At 38.9% G+C, this 14,748-nt stretch overlaps 1 protein-coding gene across 2 annotated transcripts in view; it reads right to left on the reverse strand.

The window, feature by feature from the left end:
* The window catches only part of fhit (fragile histidine triad diadenosine triphosphatase), a 557,602-nt gene that overhangs the window by 120,568 nt on the left and 422,286 nt on the right, over window positions 1-14,748 (reverse strand). For both annotated transcript variants that reach the window (XM_084743826.1, XM_084743834.1), the window contains 2 exons: window positions 10,760-10,905; window positions 5,722-5,751 (listed from right to left, as the gene is read on the reverse strand). In XM_084743826.1, coding sequence (XP_084599952.1) covers window positions 5,722-5,751; window positions 10,760-10,905 — 176 coding nt within the window. The remainder of the gene's footprint in view (window positions 1-5,721; window positions 5,752-10,759; window positions 10,906-14,748) is intronic.

Genomic DNA, 14,748 nt, shown 5'->3' on the forward strand with positions numbered 1-14,748 from the left:
ATGGTGTTGTGTGTTACAGACCGACAAATTCTGAGCTGACACGATGCCCAAGACTCCAGCAGGATAAGGGGAGGAGGATTTAGTGTTTACATCAACAATGCTTCATGCACAAACAAGGTCAGAGTTGATCACCAATGTTCCCCAGATGTTGAGCTTTTTATGTGAAGATATCAAGCACATTATCACCATCTTCTTGCTGCAGAGCCATCCTTTCAAGCTACCTTCTCCATACGCAAACTTGCTTGCTCTTGGCCCTGCTTCTATTATAATTACTACAGCCACTAGAGGGTGACACCTAACACTAAATGTAAATATTCACAGATGACTTGTATGGCCATTTTTCTGAGCACAGCCTGGTTACACGCCCATTCACCACCATCCACAAAACACACTGCTCCCTCCATTGGCAATTAATGTTTGCAGTAGACACGGATACACTGCAGAACTGCCCAATATGAACAAAATTAGGCTACTAGACAGACTGGAGTGAGCTGAAAACATCTATCTCACAATGTAATGTGGACAGAGAAAACAGAGCTTTTTCAAAAACATTCTGTTCAGCTGTCTTGGAAACAACAGTTGATCCTCCGGCTACAGGACAGGTTGCCAATTACAGCTGTCAGAACATATTTTGCTCCTGGTCTTTGTAGAGGCATGATGGTACCAAAGCTTAACCCCCTGTGATGGCCAGATCCAGGAAGCTACGCACACTCACTGCACTGAGCTGTTGATGTAGCACGGAGCTCCTACAGTACTTAATGCACAAACAGTCAAATTTACATTTCTCTTCATTTACCAATTAAACATTTGAAGAGTGTTCATTAGAGTACTTTAGGGGCTGAGAAGCACACATAGCAAGGCTAGCTGTGTCCACCTGTTCCTACTCTTTATGCTAAGCTAGGCTAGCCACGTCTTGACATTAGCTCCATATGACAGACAGACAGACAGATATGAGAGTGATGTCAGTCTTCTTATTTCACATTCAGAAAGAGGAAAAGCCAACAAGCATTAAACCATTTCTTTACCAAGTCTGAGGAGTTTGAAGAGGCAGCAAGTTGTTGGATCATAGAATCCTGTGCTGATTGGCTGGCTGGTTTGTAGCCACACCTAATTTGTTCTCACTCATGAGATAAATCTCAAATTGAAACCTAAACTGGCAAAATATCTTGTTTTGTTCATGTTCATGTTCTGGTTCATGGTTTTTTGTTCTTCTTTTAAATGTAAATACGTAACATTTCTGTATTATAATGTCAAAAAACAACCAGACCTATGTTCTATATCTTGTTGAGTTGTGTACTTACATTATCCCAGATGTTTCAAACAATGTTCAAACCAGAGAAATATGTAATTTATTCAAGGTAATGGTGCATTTTGTTTGGTAGCCAGGGGAAACATGGGATATGTCAGTGAGGAAAGAAGTTGGAATGTGAATAAAACATTAATACATGATCTCATCCATGAACATAATTTCTGCCTGAGTCATGTCAGATGGATTTTCATCAGGAATGGTGATAGCTTAACAATGAAGACAGCAACTCCCATGATCCCACACTACTTCATAACATAATCAAATAACATCTTTTGTTATTGTTTTGATGTGAGAGACCTTTAGTGGCAGGAATTAGATACAGCATGTTTAAGTTGGCATAAAATAGATTTTCTTGTAATCTGTAAAGGCTGATTTACATTTGTAAGTCTGTATACTCTATGTGTAAGTGGTGGTGTGTCCGCGTTGCTCTGCAATGACACTACCAAAAGACTAGCTGGCAATGTTTTTTTTTTTTTTAATTTTCAAACAAAAGTGATTGAAACTAAGCAGATAACGTTGGGGTGGAGCCAGTCAATTCAACAGCTACTTTTGCTGAAATTACTGCAATGCAGAAATTTGAAAAATGGAGATGGTTTATATGATCAATGAATCAACTGAGGCAGAGGGAGAGTGAATTTTTTTGTGCTTGTTGAGCCACTGAAAGATGGATGAAGAAGCGGATCAATCACATTATATGGTATGGAATCGTATGTCAGGATTTTTGGGCAGACCTGAAACATGGCTCAATGACTGGAGTCATGGTCCTCCAACACTATATAAGTACCATGAACAAACACACGAACAACACCACCTCCCTCTCCAATCATCCTCCCCAACGATCAGTTACAAACGTACCTTCAGCGAATCTCTCGGTCCAAATCAGCCCATCAGTTCACTTCATTTCCAACAACCCAACACAGAAGAAAAAAAAAGACTATCCTGTCACCAACCTCTGGCTCTGGTGACTCAAACATGTCTGGATATGTCCAATAAAACTGCTAGATGGAACGTCCATGTTTCAGGTGGTCTTCAGGTTGTAGTGGTGCTTGACACTGAGACAGGAGTGGACACGCCCCCAATGTTTCAGAGCAGAGAAAACTGATCATTTTTTCATGATTTTGAAACTAACTTTATATACTTAGCTATTTGTTAAGTCATTCAAATTTCCCTGGCTGGTTAATAACAGGTTTCTGTGGTGTGACAAACTCAACTGACTGACAATAGATGCAACAGTACCATGAAGAGTTTCCACCACCACTAAAGCAGTCATGCTGATCCTTTGTCAGATGCAGAATATGTGGAGACGGCTCCAAACCAAAACCCATCATATCCTTCCTGTTTGTCACTCACTCTGCCTCTCATTCAGCCCTCCATAGTCAGTGCTGAGAAAATGCATTCCTGTGGGTTTATTCAATATTGTCTACTTTGTGAATATTACATCTAATCATCTTCATCTATAAAAACTCATATATAACAGCCGGGCTTGCTTAGTAAACAAGCAGGATCTATACATAGCCCCCCCACATGATAAATCACTATAATCACGCTGCATTTTCCATAAGACAAAAATAAAATCCAATTCCATCATTCAAAACAGAGAGATTTGTCTTGTGTCTGTGCGACTCCAGGCAGTGAGTTTATAAGAGTGCATTTGCCTCTCTCTTATAGCCTGCCTCACTCTTATTCAATCAAAGGACCATTTTTATTGCTGGCGTGCAGGCACCTGATTGCAATAACCCAGTTGATAGATGGGGGTGGGCCACTACTGTAGCAGGTGTGCTATATGCACTAAGATAATCTGTTTTCATGAAAAGACCAGACAGGTCTCCACATCAAGAGTTGCTTTGTGTTAAAATGACTTGATAAAATATGTAGATTATTTCAGTGAGTTAAGGATCAGTGGGAAACAACAGCTCCTCTATTACTGCCTTGATTCACTGCTCCCCTGATGTGCTCTCCTGCAGTAAAACCCTCAACAAAGGAATATTTCAGAGGTACTGATATTCCGGTAATGCTAAAATATAACCTACCTGCTGGTGTGAATTTAACTGAACTCAAGCAAAAATGCATTACTCTTTGACCTTGTTTGTATTGCCAGATGAAAGCCATTTCATCTCAAAGAATCTGTAGATGAAAAATGGAGGTTGTTGTGGAAATGGAAAAATAAAGATCTTTTAAAAAGACATTGTTCTCTTAGGGCACACAGTGGAGATTGCTTTTTTAGAGAGCGGGAGGTAGGAGGTAGAAAACATTCTGCTGGACAGTTTTGCCTTTGGTACTAACTGAAGGATGAGTTAGTGCACTTTGGAACTGATTTAGCAAGCAGTTACATAGCAAGAGCAGTTTGGGGTCAAATTCACAAACCTACATTATTTCTACAGTATGTGCAGAGGGATGTATAGTGGTGTGGGTAGAGAAATTCAGTACTTTTGGTTTGTGATGTAAGGGATCAGTATTGTTGAAACAAACTAGTCCAGGCGATGTGTCTAAAGGCAAAAGTGCTTATGCATGTTCCAAATGGTCAAAGATGGGGCTGTCATGGTCTCCTACTGGCTGCATCTCAAGGCTTGTGTTTTATGAATATTTATGGAATTGGACAAATAAGGTTAAGTGTGCAAACTGTTGGACACTCTCTGCTTAAAGGAATTCATTGTTGTTCATAAGCAGCAATCTATTTGTTTGCCGGTGGCTGCTCAAAACAGTTGAATGTCCTGCCCCCATGCCCCATACTTGGACCAGAAAACAACATTAAAGGGATACTTCACCCAAAAATGAAAAATCAGTCATTATCTACTCTCCCTCATGTTGATAGAAGGTCAGGTTTAGTTTTTAGTTTTTGGTCTGCTAAAACTGCTGGAGTTTCACAGGAAAACAGTGTTGCAGAATCTCCCAAACAACAGAAGTGAATGGTGACCAGTTTTCAACTGTAAAAAACAACAGAAAAGCACAGTCTGGTGTAATCCAAGGCTCCTGAAGCCCCAACATACTAAGTGGACTTAAAAATATTATTTACATCATGTTTTTAGCCTGAATCTTCACTGTAGATCCTTAGCTGAACCACATTTATGTGCACATGCACACTGTCTGAACTTGGTGTGTGTGGTGTGACAGTGTGCAAACGGCATGTCGGGACTTTAGGGGACTTGGATTACACCAGACGAGCAGTATGGAGGCATTTTATGTGTTTTTTTTTTTTTTTTTCAGTTGTTTTCTTGCATTTGTTTCCTCATTCAAGAAATGGCTCTGCCAGACAGAACAGCTGCTGCCATTTCTAGACTGTTGATTAAATATCCATGAATACATTTGTATATGGTTAAGTTCTTAAATGGTGATTACTTGAATAATGATTAATCATTAACATCATTACTCCAAAGCTGTGATGCTGCAGTGTTCAGTTTTCATGCATATGTCCTGGTTTTCATTGACCTGTTAGTGATCAGATCATCGTATTGGCTATAAATATGTAGATGAAAGGTTTGAATATTAACTCAACTTGTACTCAGCACTCAATTATGATTTTAAAAGTAACTAAGTAGATTACATAGTGTAAAGCATACATAAGTATGAGTAAAAGTACAGACTACTCATAAAAGTACTCCCAAAAAACTATTTAATTACAGTAACTTGACTATTTGTAATTAGTTACTTCCACCTCTGGCTGTCTATAGATTCATGAGTAGACATTCATGGGGACACTTCGCGAGGACAAAACATACCTAATCTCAACTGTTCTACAGAAGCAGTTGCATTGTAGAACAAGCCAAAGGACCATCATTTCTAAGGTTTCTTAAATTTCTCTGCTCCAAAGTTTTGCATGGACATATTGTAACTCGACATCACATTTTTCAATCAAAACCCACTTCATGTCAGCAAGAAGGGCACAAAAAATAAATTAAATGAGCACAGACACAATTCTCTGGTGAAATATCCAGATCTATTGCTACTTCGGTAGAAAAATTGTGTCCCTGCCAAAGCCCTTTGCCAATGGTAAGAAAGTGACAGAGAAAATTGAAAACTGAAAAAGGGATTTCACACTGCATCTACTATCACTGTGAACAAAACTATACATTCACAATGAATGCATTGTAATGTCATCGATCTGGTACCAAAAATAGCAGGACAGTACAGTGTATGAAGGGTGTAGCAGAGCTCTGAGCTGCAGTGACTGCCAATGAGTCTGTCCCCATCATGTTAACCTATATGGACCTCAGTGTGTCCCCAGTCAGCCACTTGAATCATTCCATACAGCCTCCAACCACACCAAAAATTATTTAAACCTTTTAGAAAAGATCTCTAAATTATTCAACCATGCCAAGAGTTTAGCACTGCAAATGCAATGATTATTTAATAGTGTATAACTGTTGCGGAGGCCTCATGACATATTTAAAGGCGGTGAATTATTAAGTTCTCACCTTCACGGTTTGTCCGGCTTCAGGGCCGTCCTGGTGGGAACAGAAAGAGGTAATTAGAAAAGAGTTGGGAATTCAGAAATATTTACATTAATAATTCAGAGACAGATTTTAATTTCAGATGAGCTACAGTACCTCACTCCTTTCCTCCATTAAAAAAAAGAAAAAAGATTTCCCCCTGGTTTGTTTCATTGCCTCCTTTGTCCTGACATTTATGACCAATTTTTATTCCATTTTTCTTCAAGTGGAGAGACAAGATGAGAAATTCTATTTTTATACACTTAAATAAAACCTTCACATAATAAAATAAGACTTTACGATGGCTGATGACTGATGCTGTGCCAACATAAATGCAGACAGATGTGAAATGTGGCTACACAGGGGTTTCCCACCGCTGGAATCTTTGTCCTGAGTGGATGATCCACTCAGTGGTTGAAAGGTAGTGAGACAAATGGAGGTGATACATGATTGTCAGTGTATTAACCATGGGGGTGAGAGTGGGGCTGCTGAGGGTGCTGCAGCGCCCCCTATTGACCTGAATGAAATGTAGTGGAAAAATAATTTTACCTCTATCAGTTTTTTCCAGACGATTACCAGGATCATGTTTATATTGCAATAAGGAGATTAAAAAGGCAGCATTTTTGTTTCCAGATTGAGTGATTATTTTTACAACAGTCAAATCTAACTGAATTAAACTTTAGAAATAAATTAAGGAAAAAATACAACATGCAATAATACTAGACAACATTTCAATTTTACTTTCATTTAACTACAGATAGTTATTGCTTGGATCACTGTGATGATAATTTAAATCGTGCACTATTACACACAGAAAACATTGTGACTCTCCATTCAAAAAAATATTCATTTAAATTAAAAAGAGTCATCATCTGCTGGTGGCAGGACAGTTGAGCTGCAGTTTGAATATTTGAACCTCTGCAAGGAACAGATAACACATTTTCTTTGAGGAAAACTCACACTTTCAGTGCGTGACAATGGACAGTTCTGTGTGTTCAGAGAGTGTAAGTTGTGCATGTTATTAGCTAAAAACAACACTGTCCTTCACTACTTTTTTGTGTGTGTGTGTGGGGGGGGGTGTCTTCAGATAGTTGAAGACTGACAGGTGAGGGGATACGGAGAGAGGAGGTGACGTACAGCAGGCTGGAACCAAAGCAGGGCTGAAAATGAAACATTTTAACACTTTGCAGTCACATTAGGTGTGATTACATTTATTATGATCATTGGTTAGAAGATGGCGATGACTGGAGTTTGGCTCTGATATTCATCACACATGAAAGCAGCGAGTAAATAAACACTTCAGATCTGATGAACTCCACTCCTGTTCTTCAGCACTGATGGAGGATAAATGGAGCGTTCATGTCAGCATCCAAAAATCTTTTCCTCACCACCAATCCTCCAGTGGGGTTGATTTGTGTGATATTATTATTTGTCACAGGAGTGGCAGTTGCCCCCTCCTGCAGAGAGTTCTCCTTTAATGTGTTGGCTGTAACCCGGGAGCTGTCACAACTAATCTCCTATCATCACTTCTCATCACCTCCCCAGTCAAAGAAAATGATATCCAGGTAAAGATTACTCTTTGCTGCTTGCCTTTTTTTTCTCTCCTCTCTCCTAACCTGTGAAACAATTTTCTGTGACAGGGCAGCAGAGCGAGCTAGGTGCTATTTTGATATTAGCATATATATCACCAGTTATGCAGAATAGGCCATTCAGTCTGAGACGAGAGGCTGTCTGGGTGTCAGAGTCAGCTCTGTATTTAGCTTCCATCATACGACAGCAGAGCTGATCCACACTGAAAACACCAACAGGCCTCATTCTGCTCTGCTCCTGCTTCTCACTTTCTTTCTTTCTTTTCAACACATTTGCTCCTTTATTGAGTTCTGAGAATCTGATTTTCTTCAAACATTTGAAAAACAATGAACCAATGCAAGGAGTTTCAAATATTTGTTTGAATGATGCTTATTTTGTCATTTGACTACACTGATCTGCTATATTCTATTTTAACCCCTTCAAACATTTTGAGGTATTTTGATTTTTAGTCTTTAATTTTACTGGAAAACATATTTTAATCCACCAAAAAAATGCAATTAGAATGTTGGTATTATTATTACTTTTTTTTTTGGTAGGACATGATTTGTCCCAAGTCTCAAGAATTATATACTCACCATTAATTAGTTGCATATTAGTAGCATAATAGCTCATTTGTCATTATAAAGCATTTATTAACACTTAATTACCGTAGTCAAAACTGCCATCAAGGATTTTCCCTAAATAACCTCCTAATTACTGCTTATTGATACTAAGAAGAAAGTCGCTGTAGATAAATTATGATGTTAATATGCTTTGCTCAGTATTGACCTTATAAGGGTGCTAGTGCCATAAGATCAGTCATTCTCCAGCCCATCCCCACCAGAAAAACAAGCATCTAGATCATCTGTGCAAGCAACTTATTACAACTCATGTTTATATTCGTTGTTAAGTGGCGATTTAGAGTGGGCGTAGTAATTATTACTGGAGACGTATAAAGAGCAAGTCAAGAGGGACGGGGTGGGTGGCTGCATCGCTCAAACAAACATGACTTCACCAGCAAGTCTTGTGTGAAACCAAAAGTCAACGTGGAATTATTTAAAATCTTATGTTACCGCAGTTTAATAAAATACAGCCAGTCCTCACCAGAAAAACCTGCATGTTTGTTGAAAGTGGAGGCAGCTTATTCCGACTGATATGTCCATTTATTGTTATGTAGCGTCCCCTCGTGGATGTAGTAAGTATGACAGGAGAAGTATGAGGGCCGAGAAATTTGGAGGTGGGGTAGATTGAAGGCTCAAAAAAACTTACACGCAGGAGACTGGAGTGCAGTGTAAGCTGCCTACAAAGTGCATTAACGTATTTAAAGTTTTGGGTAACTTAAAATGTGATTATGGACATGACATCCATTGCATCATTTTTGCTGCACAAATGTTGCATTCTCTTAACATTAATAAATATCTATTCTTCTGTGACAAAACACCAAACTATGTGTTAACAGTGTTTACAGAACTCTAAATGAAGTCTTTCTAACTCTGAATGTGTTAAGCATTCTAAAGTGAAGTCTTGCTCATAAGTAATTCACTAGTAGTTTATTATACTGTCAAATAATGGTGATTGGCTACGCTTCCAATCTTTTCAGTAACTCTACTTCTTTACCTTCCCACATCCTATGCATGATAATATTTATACATTATACATGTACATTTGCTGTTAGCCTTGAAAAAAAAAACATGAGAAGACCTCTGAATTGATATGTTTGGTTAATAAAGGATATATTTCTACTTGTGTTGAGTTTGTTCTTTCACCACTGAATGCAAACACAACCTGTGCATCTCAATAGACCTCAGCTTTTTCAAGGTGTAACTCATCACTTTAGAAAAAGGTCTGTTAATTGTGTAAAAATGGATTTATCAACTGTGAGGAGGAGGCAACTATAGAATAGCAAACCTGTGTGGTAAACAAGTGTCAGTGACTAGTGAATTAATTATGAGCAAGACCTCGAGCTCTATCTTACACTGATCTAAAGCACAAGCTCAATGTGTGACCAAATCCACCTTTGCAGGCTTGTGCCAGGGGTGCAGGGGTATCCTGCTCTGTCCCGCCCCTTGCGCCAGCAGCACACAGCGGGATACACCTATCAGCTGAGCCCAAGTGCCTTCATTAATTCATGGGTGATTTCAGGTCGAACAATAAACTAATCAGAAAGTCAGCTCTCATCACCTTTGCAGCAGGTGCACCAGGGGTGCAAGCAATGGCAGCAATGATGGCAGATTTACCAGGAGGAAAGAAAGAGAAAAGGTTTTCAAGTGAGGGGACAGATCTCCTGGTTTGGAAAGTTAAAGTGTGAGAGTATGTGATATATGGAGATGGTAGAACATCTCCAAAGCAAGTTTGATGTGTAAATAGTTTTGCTTCCATTAACGCCTAGAAAAAGTAGTACAATACATTAACCATAAAAGCCATGCAGATATGTAACTGGTTATGTTTTACATTGAAGCACCTTGAAATTATGCTGAATTTTTATTCATTGTTACCATCATCATTATTATGCAGCTCTGCTGGCTGAGGAGTGAGGGAGAGAGACAGCGAGAGGAGGAGCAAATACACCCAGTCTGGCTGCAAAGCTGCTATCTGGCTCAAGTGGAGCCGTGTGTGTGTGTGTGTGAGCTCCGGGCAAACATGCCAGTTGCGGTCTTGTGCAAAAGACATTGCACTTTGACCAGGTTTTAGCCAGTCTAAGGCACAAGTGGTTTTTACTCTAATGTGCCGACCACAAGATAGCAAATGCATTTGGCCATGCCTCTGTTTTGCCTTCATTTTTAAACCTCCCACACAGGTCTGCACAGACCAAGGAAGTTCATTTGCTGTCTTGCAAACGTAGCAAAAATGGCAACTGTGCTAGTGTAAGATAGCAAAGCCACCTGCACCACCAACACAATGGCTTTATGGTGGGTGTAAGATGGGGCCCCTTATGTTAGAATGGGATTAGTTTATACATATATTTGGACACTGTTTTTGTTTAGTTTTGTGTTTTCTTACATAAGACTATACCATTTAAGTGTTATTAAAGGCAAATGACTGCTCTTAAGGTACAACCAACTCATACATTCCACACTGAACAAAGCGTATTAAGATCAGAATCAATGTACAAAAACTTTGGTAACCATCAGTATCAGGTAACCAACAGTAATAAGGAGGTCTGGGGGAAAACAGTAGTTGTAGAATATAGTCATACAGGATGAAGCATTGATGAGTGCTTTATAATGACTAATAAAGACCCACTATGCTACTAATATTTATACATAAGCAAATAGTACTTATGAATATGTGCACTTTCATATAAAGTGTTACCAAAATGTAATATGACGTCTGCATCATTTAGCCTTGTTGCATCAAGTTTAACAGCAGGAGTTTGTAATGTAACACCATTTCAGAGATAGTGTATTCACCTCAGCTGATGACACAGTATGAACCATCTGTGTCAGTGTGTTACCTGGATGGCGATGGTGAGCGAGGTGGCATTGAAGTGCCTCTCCACCATGTTGGCGACTCTCTGGGTGGCGCTGAATAAATCTGCCACCTCGTCCGGCCGAAGATCTCGAAAACGCTCCACTGGTCTCAGAGGGCACACCAACACATCTGAACAATTTCTGTTAAGGAATTCTGTGAAATATTTCTAACCCTGAAACAAAAAACTCAACATTTGAACTAAAACCTCTCATAAAATACACAAGATTATAGCCACGCTCTCTCTGCTTCACCATGTATTCACCATATGCACCTGTGCAGTTATGACTGAGGGCCATGATGTAACTGTAATAATCCACTCTGTGCTGTGCAGTTACTGAAAAATAGTATACAGCATTAAAGTGATAGTTCCCCCAAAAATGACATTTCACTCAATATCTCCTCACCCCTGTGCTGATGTGAGGATGGGTGAAGATCTCCAGTTCACAAAACACTCCTGGAGCTTCAGCGGAAAACAGCGTTGCAGCCAAATCCAGTACAACTGAAGTGAATGATGACCAGTTTTAAAATGTAAAAAAAAACACAAAAAACACAAGATGTCTCCATACTGCTCGTGTGGTGTAATCCAAGTGTCTGTAAGCCATGACATTAAAATTTGACCCAAAAAGATGCCATTTACAGCATGTTTTTAGCCTAAATGTCAACTGTAGCCTCTCAGACCTGAACCTCGTGCACATGCTTGAAGCAAAGATATACCACAACATTGTCTCAATCAGATGGACTGAACACAGTGTCGGTCTGTTCATGGACAGCAGCTACGACCTTCATTCACACAAAGACAGTGAAGTTTGGTAAAAAGCTCCAACAGCTTGTAAGTGGATATTGTTCTGTTCTATAAACTGTTTCCAGAGGTCAAGACCAGAATTCCCTGCTCAACAAAAACCATAAAATAAAGCAGTCTTAGTCTTATATTTTTAGTAAGTAAGTATTAGTACATAAATTATAAAATGGCCAATTAGTCTGGGACTGTGACATAATGCAGGTCTGAAACTGTGTCACAGTGTGTCTCCATTTTGGCTCACAGTCAAAGTGTTGGACAACACTTGAAGAAAAATGATCCATTTCTTTTCAGTCAAAAAGGTCATGGAACATATTGCGTGGAAAGCTCTCATCCCACGTCAGAGCGATTGCACACAGAAAAGTAATCAAGCCTAGTGACAGAAGTAAGACACAGTTTGATGAGTGGTGTGGTGACTGCAGCCGGGAGCAAATATCCAAAAGGCTTCAGGAACATGTTACGTTCCGTCACGGGTCATTTGATCAATAACAGTGGCTTAAAGGAGCAAAATGAGAAGGAGTTCTCTGGAAAGAATGGGACAAAAAAAAAGTGATAAAAGAACATGGAGCAGCACTGGCCAACAATTGAGGCAAAGTTATACAAGAAAAAGGGAAAAATACACACATCTGTTTAAATTCAAGACATAATTGGACATTGTGATGCAAAATCTCCATCTACAGCCTGTCTCAATCTCTGCCATGAGACAAAAAAAATAAAAGTTTTACTGTCTTTTGGCAGAGAGTCACAAAAGAAGATTGATTCCATTCTCATATCTGATTAAATTGAAATGAAATTTAAGGTTATAGGCAGCAGACAGTTAGCTTAGCATAGTAGAAAGATTGGAAACAGAGGCAAACAGCTGACTTGGCTCTGTCCAAAGGTAACAAAATGTGCTTACCAGCACCACTAAAGCTCAACAGTGTAAAACCAACAATTCTATGATTTAGTAGAACAGTATAGTTGGACAATATTTTGGCTTGGGACCAGGTGTAAGGCTTGTCCCACCCTGCTCTGATTGGCTGACCCTGATTTTTTCAGCCTAACCCTACCCAGTCAAACTCCTCAGGCCTAAACCTATAACCTAGCCAACCCAATCGGCACAAGCCAACAAAGGCAAAGAGTACGAGCTATTCAGAGTCAGTGCAGGGCAGGTCATGACTTCACCATCCTGGGAAAAAAATCATGACTGATAAGACATCATGACCTGAGAATCTTAAGGATATTTCTGTCTCTGAGATAATTCATAAACTACAGTTCATCAAAGGTCTCTGTTGACTTTAAATGGACACATGTCCTTTACAAAAAAAAAAAAAAGCAAACAAACAAAACAAGACAAAACAAAGAAAAGAATAAATTTCAAGAAGTCTGCATATTATGTGACAATTAAAACATGAGAAAATTATTGGGTCTATTCTTCAAGTCAGAATATGGAATCTAACTCTTATTCAAGTATATAAAGTAAAATATAAATAAAGTAATACATTATGGAGTATTATTATGGATTTCTCTACCGGACATTATAGAAATAGTTAAAATTTGCTGTTACCAGCTGCAGCATTAGTGATGGTGAGACACTAATGCATCACTAATTATAATCCAGTCAATAATGTACTGTATATTATTCTGAAAAGGGCCATTTTGCATAATGAGTACTTTTACTTTTGGTACTTTAAAGCTACTACAAGAAACTTTCATATTTTAACTACAACATATGACATAAAAAATAACATTATCAACATAAAAACCTCCTCCTGCTTCATTTTAACTGGCCACCATACTACTCACTGTAGTGAGTCACTGTGTCACTTTGCCTGTGAAAACAAACAGGCTTGACCTGGTAGCAGGCACTAAGAATAAGTGTAGAAATAGCCTTAGTCTTCTCTCTGATGGTCTTGTTTACTTATGTAGGTCATATAGAGGCATAGAGAGGCTATTTTGACTGTTTTATGACCAGTTAAAAACTCCTTAAAATAGCTTCAAAGAAGCAATATGTAAAATATATGTATGCAAAAATAAGTACAGCAGTCCAGATAGTGACTGACTGGATATAAAATAAGCTGTAATTGTGTTTAATATACAATCTGAGGTTGAAGTGAGTAGTTTCCCCCTGCCCCCTCCTCCTCAGACATGGCAGAGACAGACAGGCTGCAGGAACACTGCAGGAGCTCCGCAGGAGCCCAGGATGCACACAACTTTGTAAACTTTCAATAATGATGAGTCCTCCACTGTAAGTTGATTAGCTGTTTATAACTGTCAGCTGTCTGTCAATTTAAAGTTCAGCCTGTTATCCTGAAAACAGAAGCCCACTGCTCTGAAATAACACTGGGTGATGAGTTTAGTGGCTGCCTACAAAGTGCATTAACGTTTCAATTTAACAGTTAACAAAAAGATCTATTCCTTCAGCAGATTATTAATGATTTCCTGTGATGCATAAACAGACATTTACTCATTCTGCAGAAAAAAAATCTCTGATTAATGTGAAACAGACATACAAACAGTTATTATGGTCCTGAATTCAAATTACAAAGGGGACACCGCGGCTGCCAAGTATTTCAACTTAACATGATTCTTTGATCGCTGATGACACATCGCTGTTTATGATTTATTACAGATTTCTCCTTTAAGTATTTTCACCACTTTTGTACTTTTACTTCAAAAAGATTTTAAACGCATGAGTTATACTTGTAATACAGTAATTTTTACCCTTATATCATTGCTACTTTTACTCAAACAAACATCTGAATACTTCCACCACTGCAGAATATTTCAGGCTTTTCACATCTGACAGTCTGAACCAAGGTTTGCCTTTTTGATACATTGTAGCATTTGATCCAGTTAGTTCTGGTTATTCAAGTGCACTGAAGCTCTCTACATGACAATGTCATTGATTGGTTTGTAGACAGGCATGCGTCTGATGTTGATGTATTTGTTTCTGATTGATTTTTTTGTTGTTGTTGCGTTGTTCAGTCCAAACCATCCCATGAAGAACCTCTCACACTAGAAATGAACTAAAACATGGTTCAATTTGATCCAAACCAAGACTAGGGTTCAGCTGTTTGGTCCAGACTGTGGTCTGAAACAGGTTTCACGTCTGTAATTCTGATTCAGATCAAACTGAAATGTCCAGAAGTCTGGACCAAACAAGGTACTAAGGGCCCTCAGAGAATGGGACATCT

The sequence above is a fragment of the Lutjanus erythropterus genome, chromosome 2 (genome assembly GCF_056507025.1).
Source record: "Lutjanus erythropterus isolate fLutEry1 chromosome 2, fLutEry1.hap2, whole genome shotgun sequence".
Lineage (NCBI taxonomy): Eukaryota > Metazoa > Chordata > Actinopteri > Lutjaniformes > Lutjanidae > Lutjanus > Lutjanus erythropterus.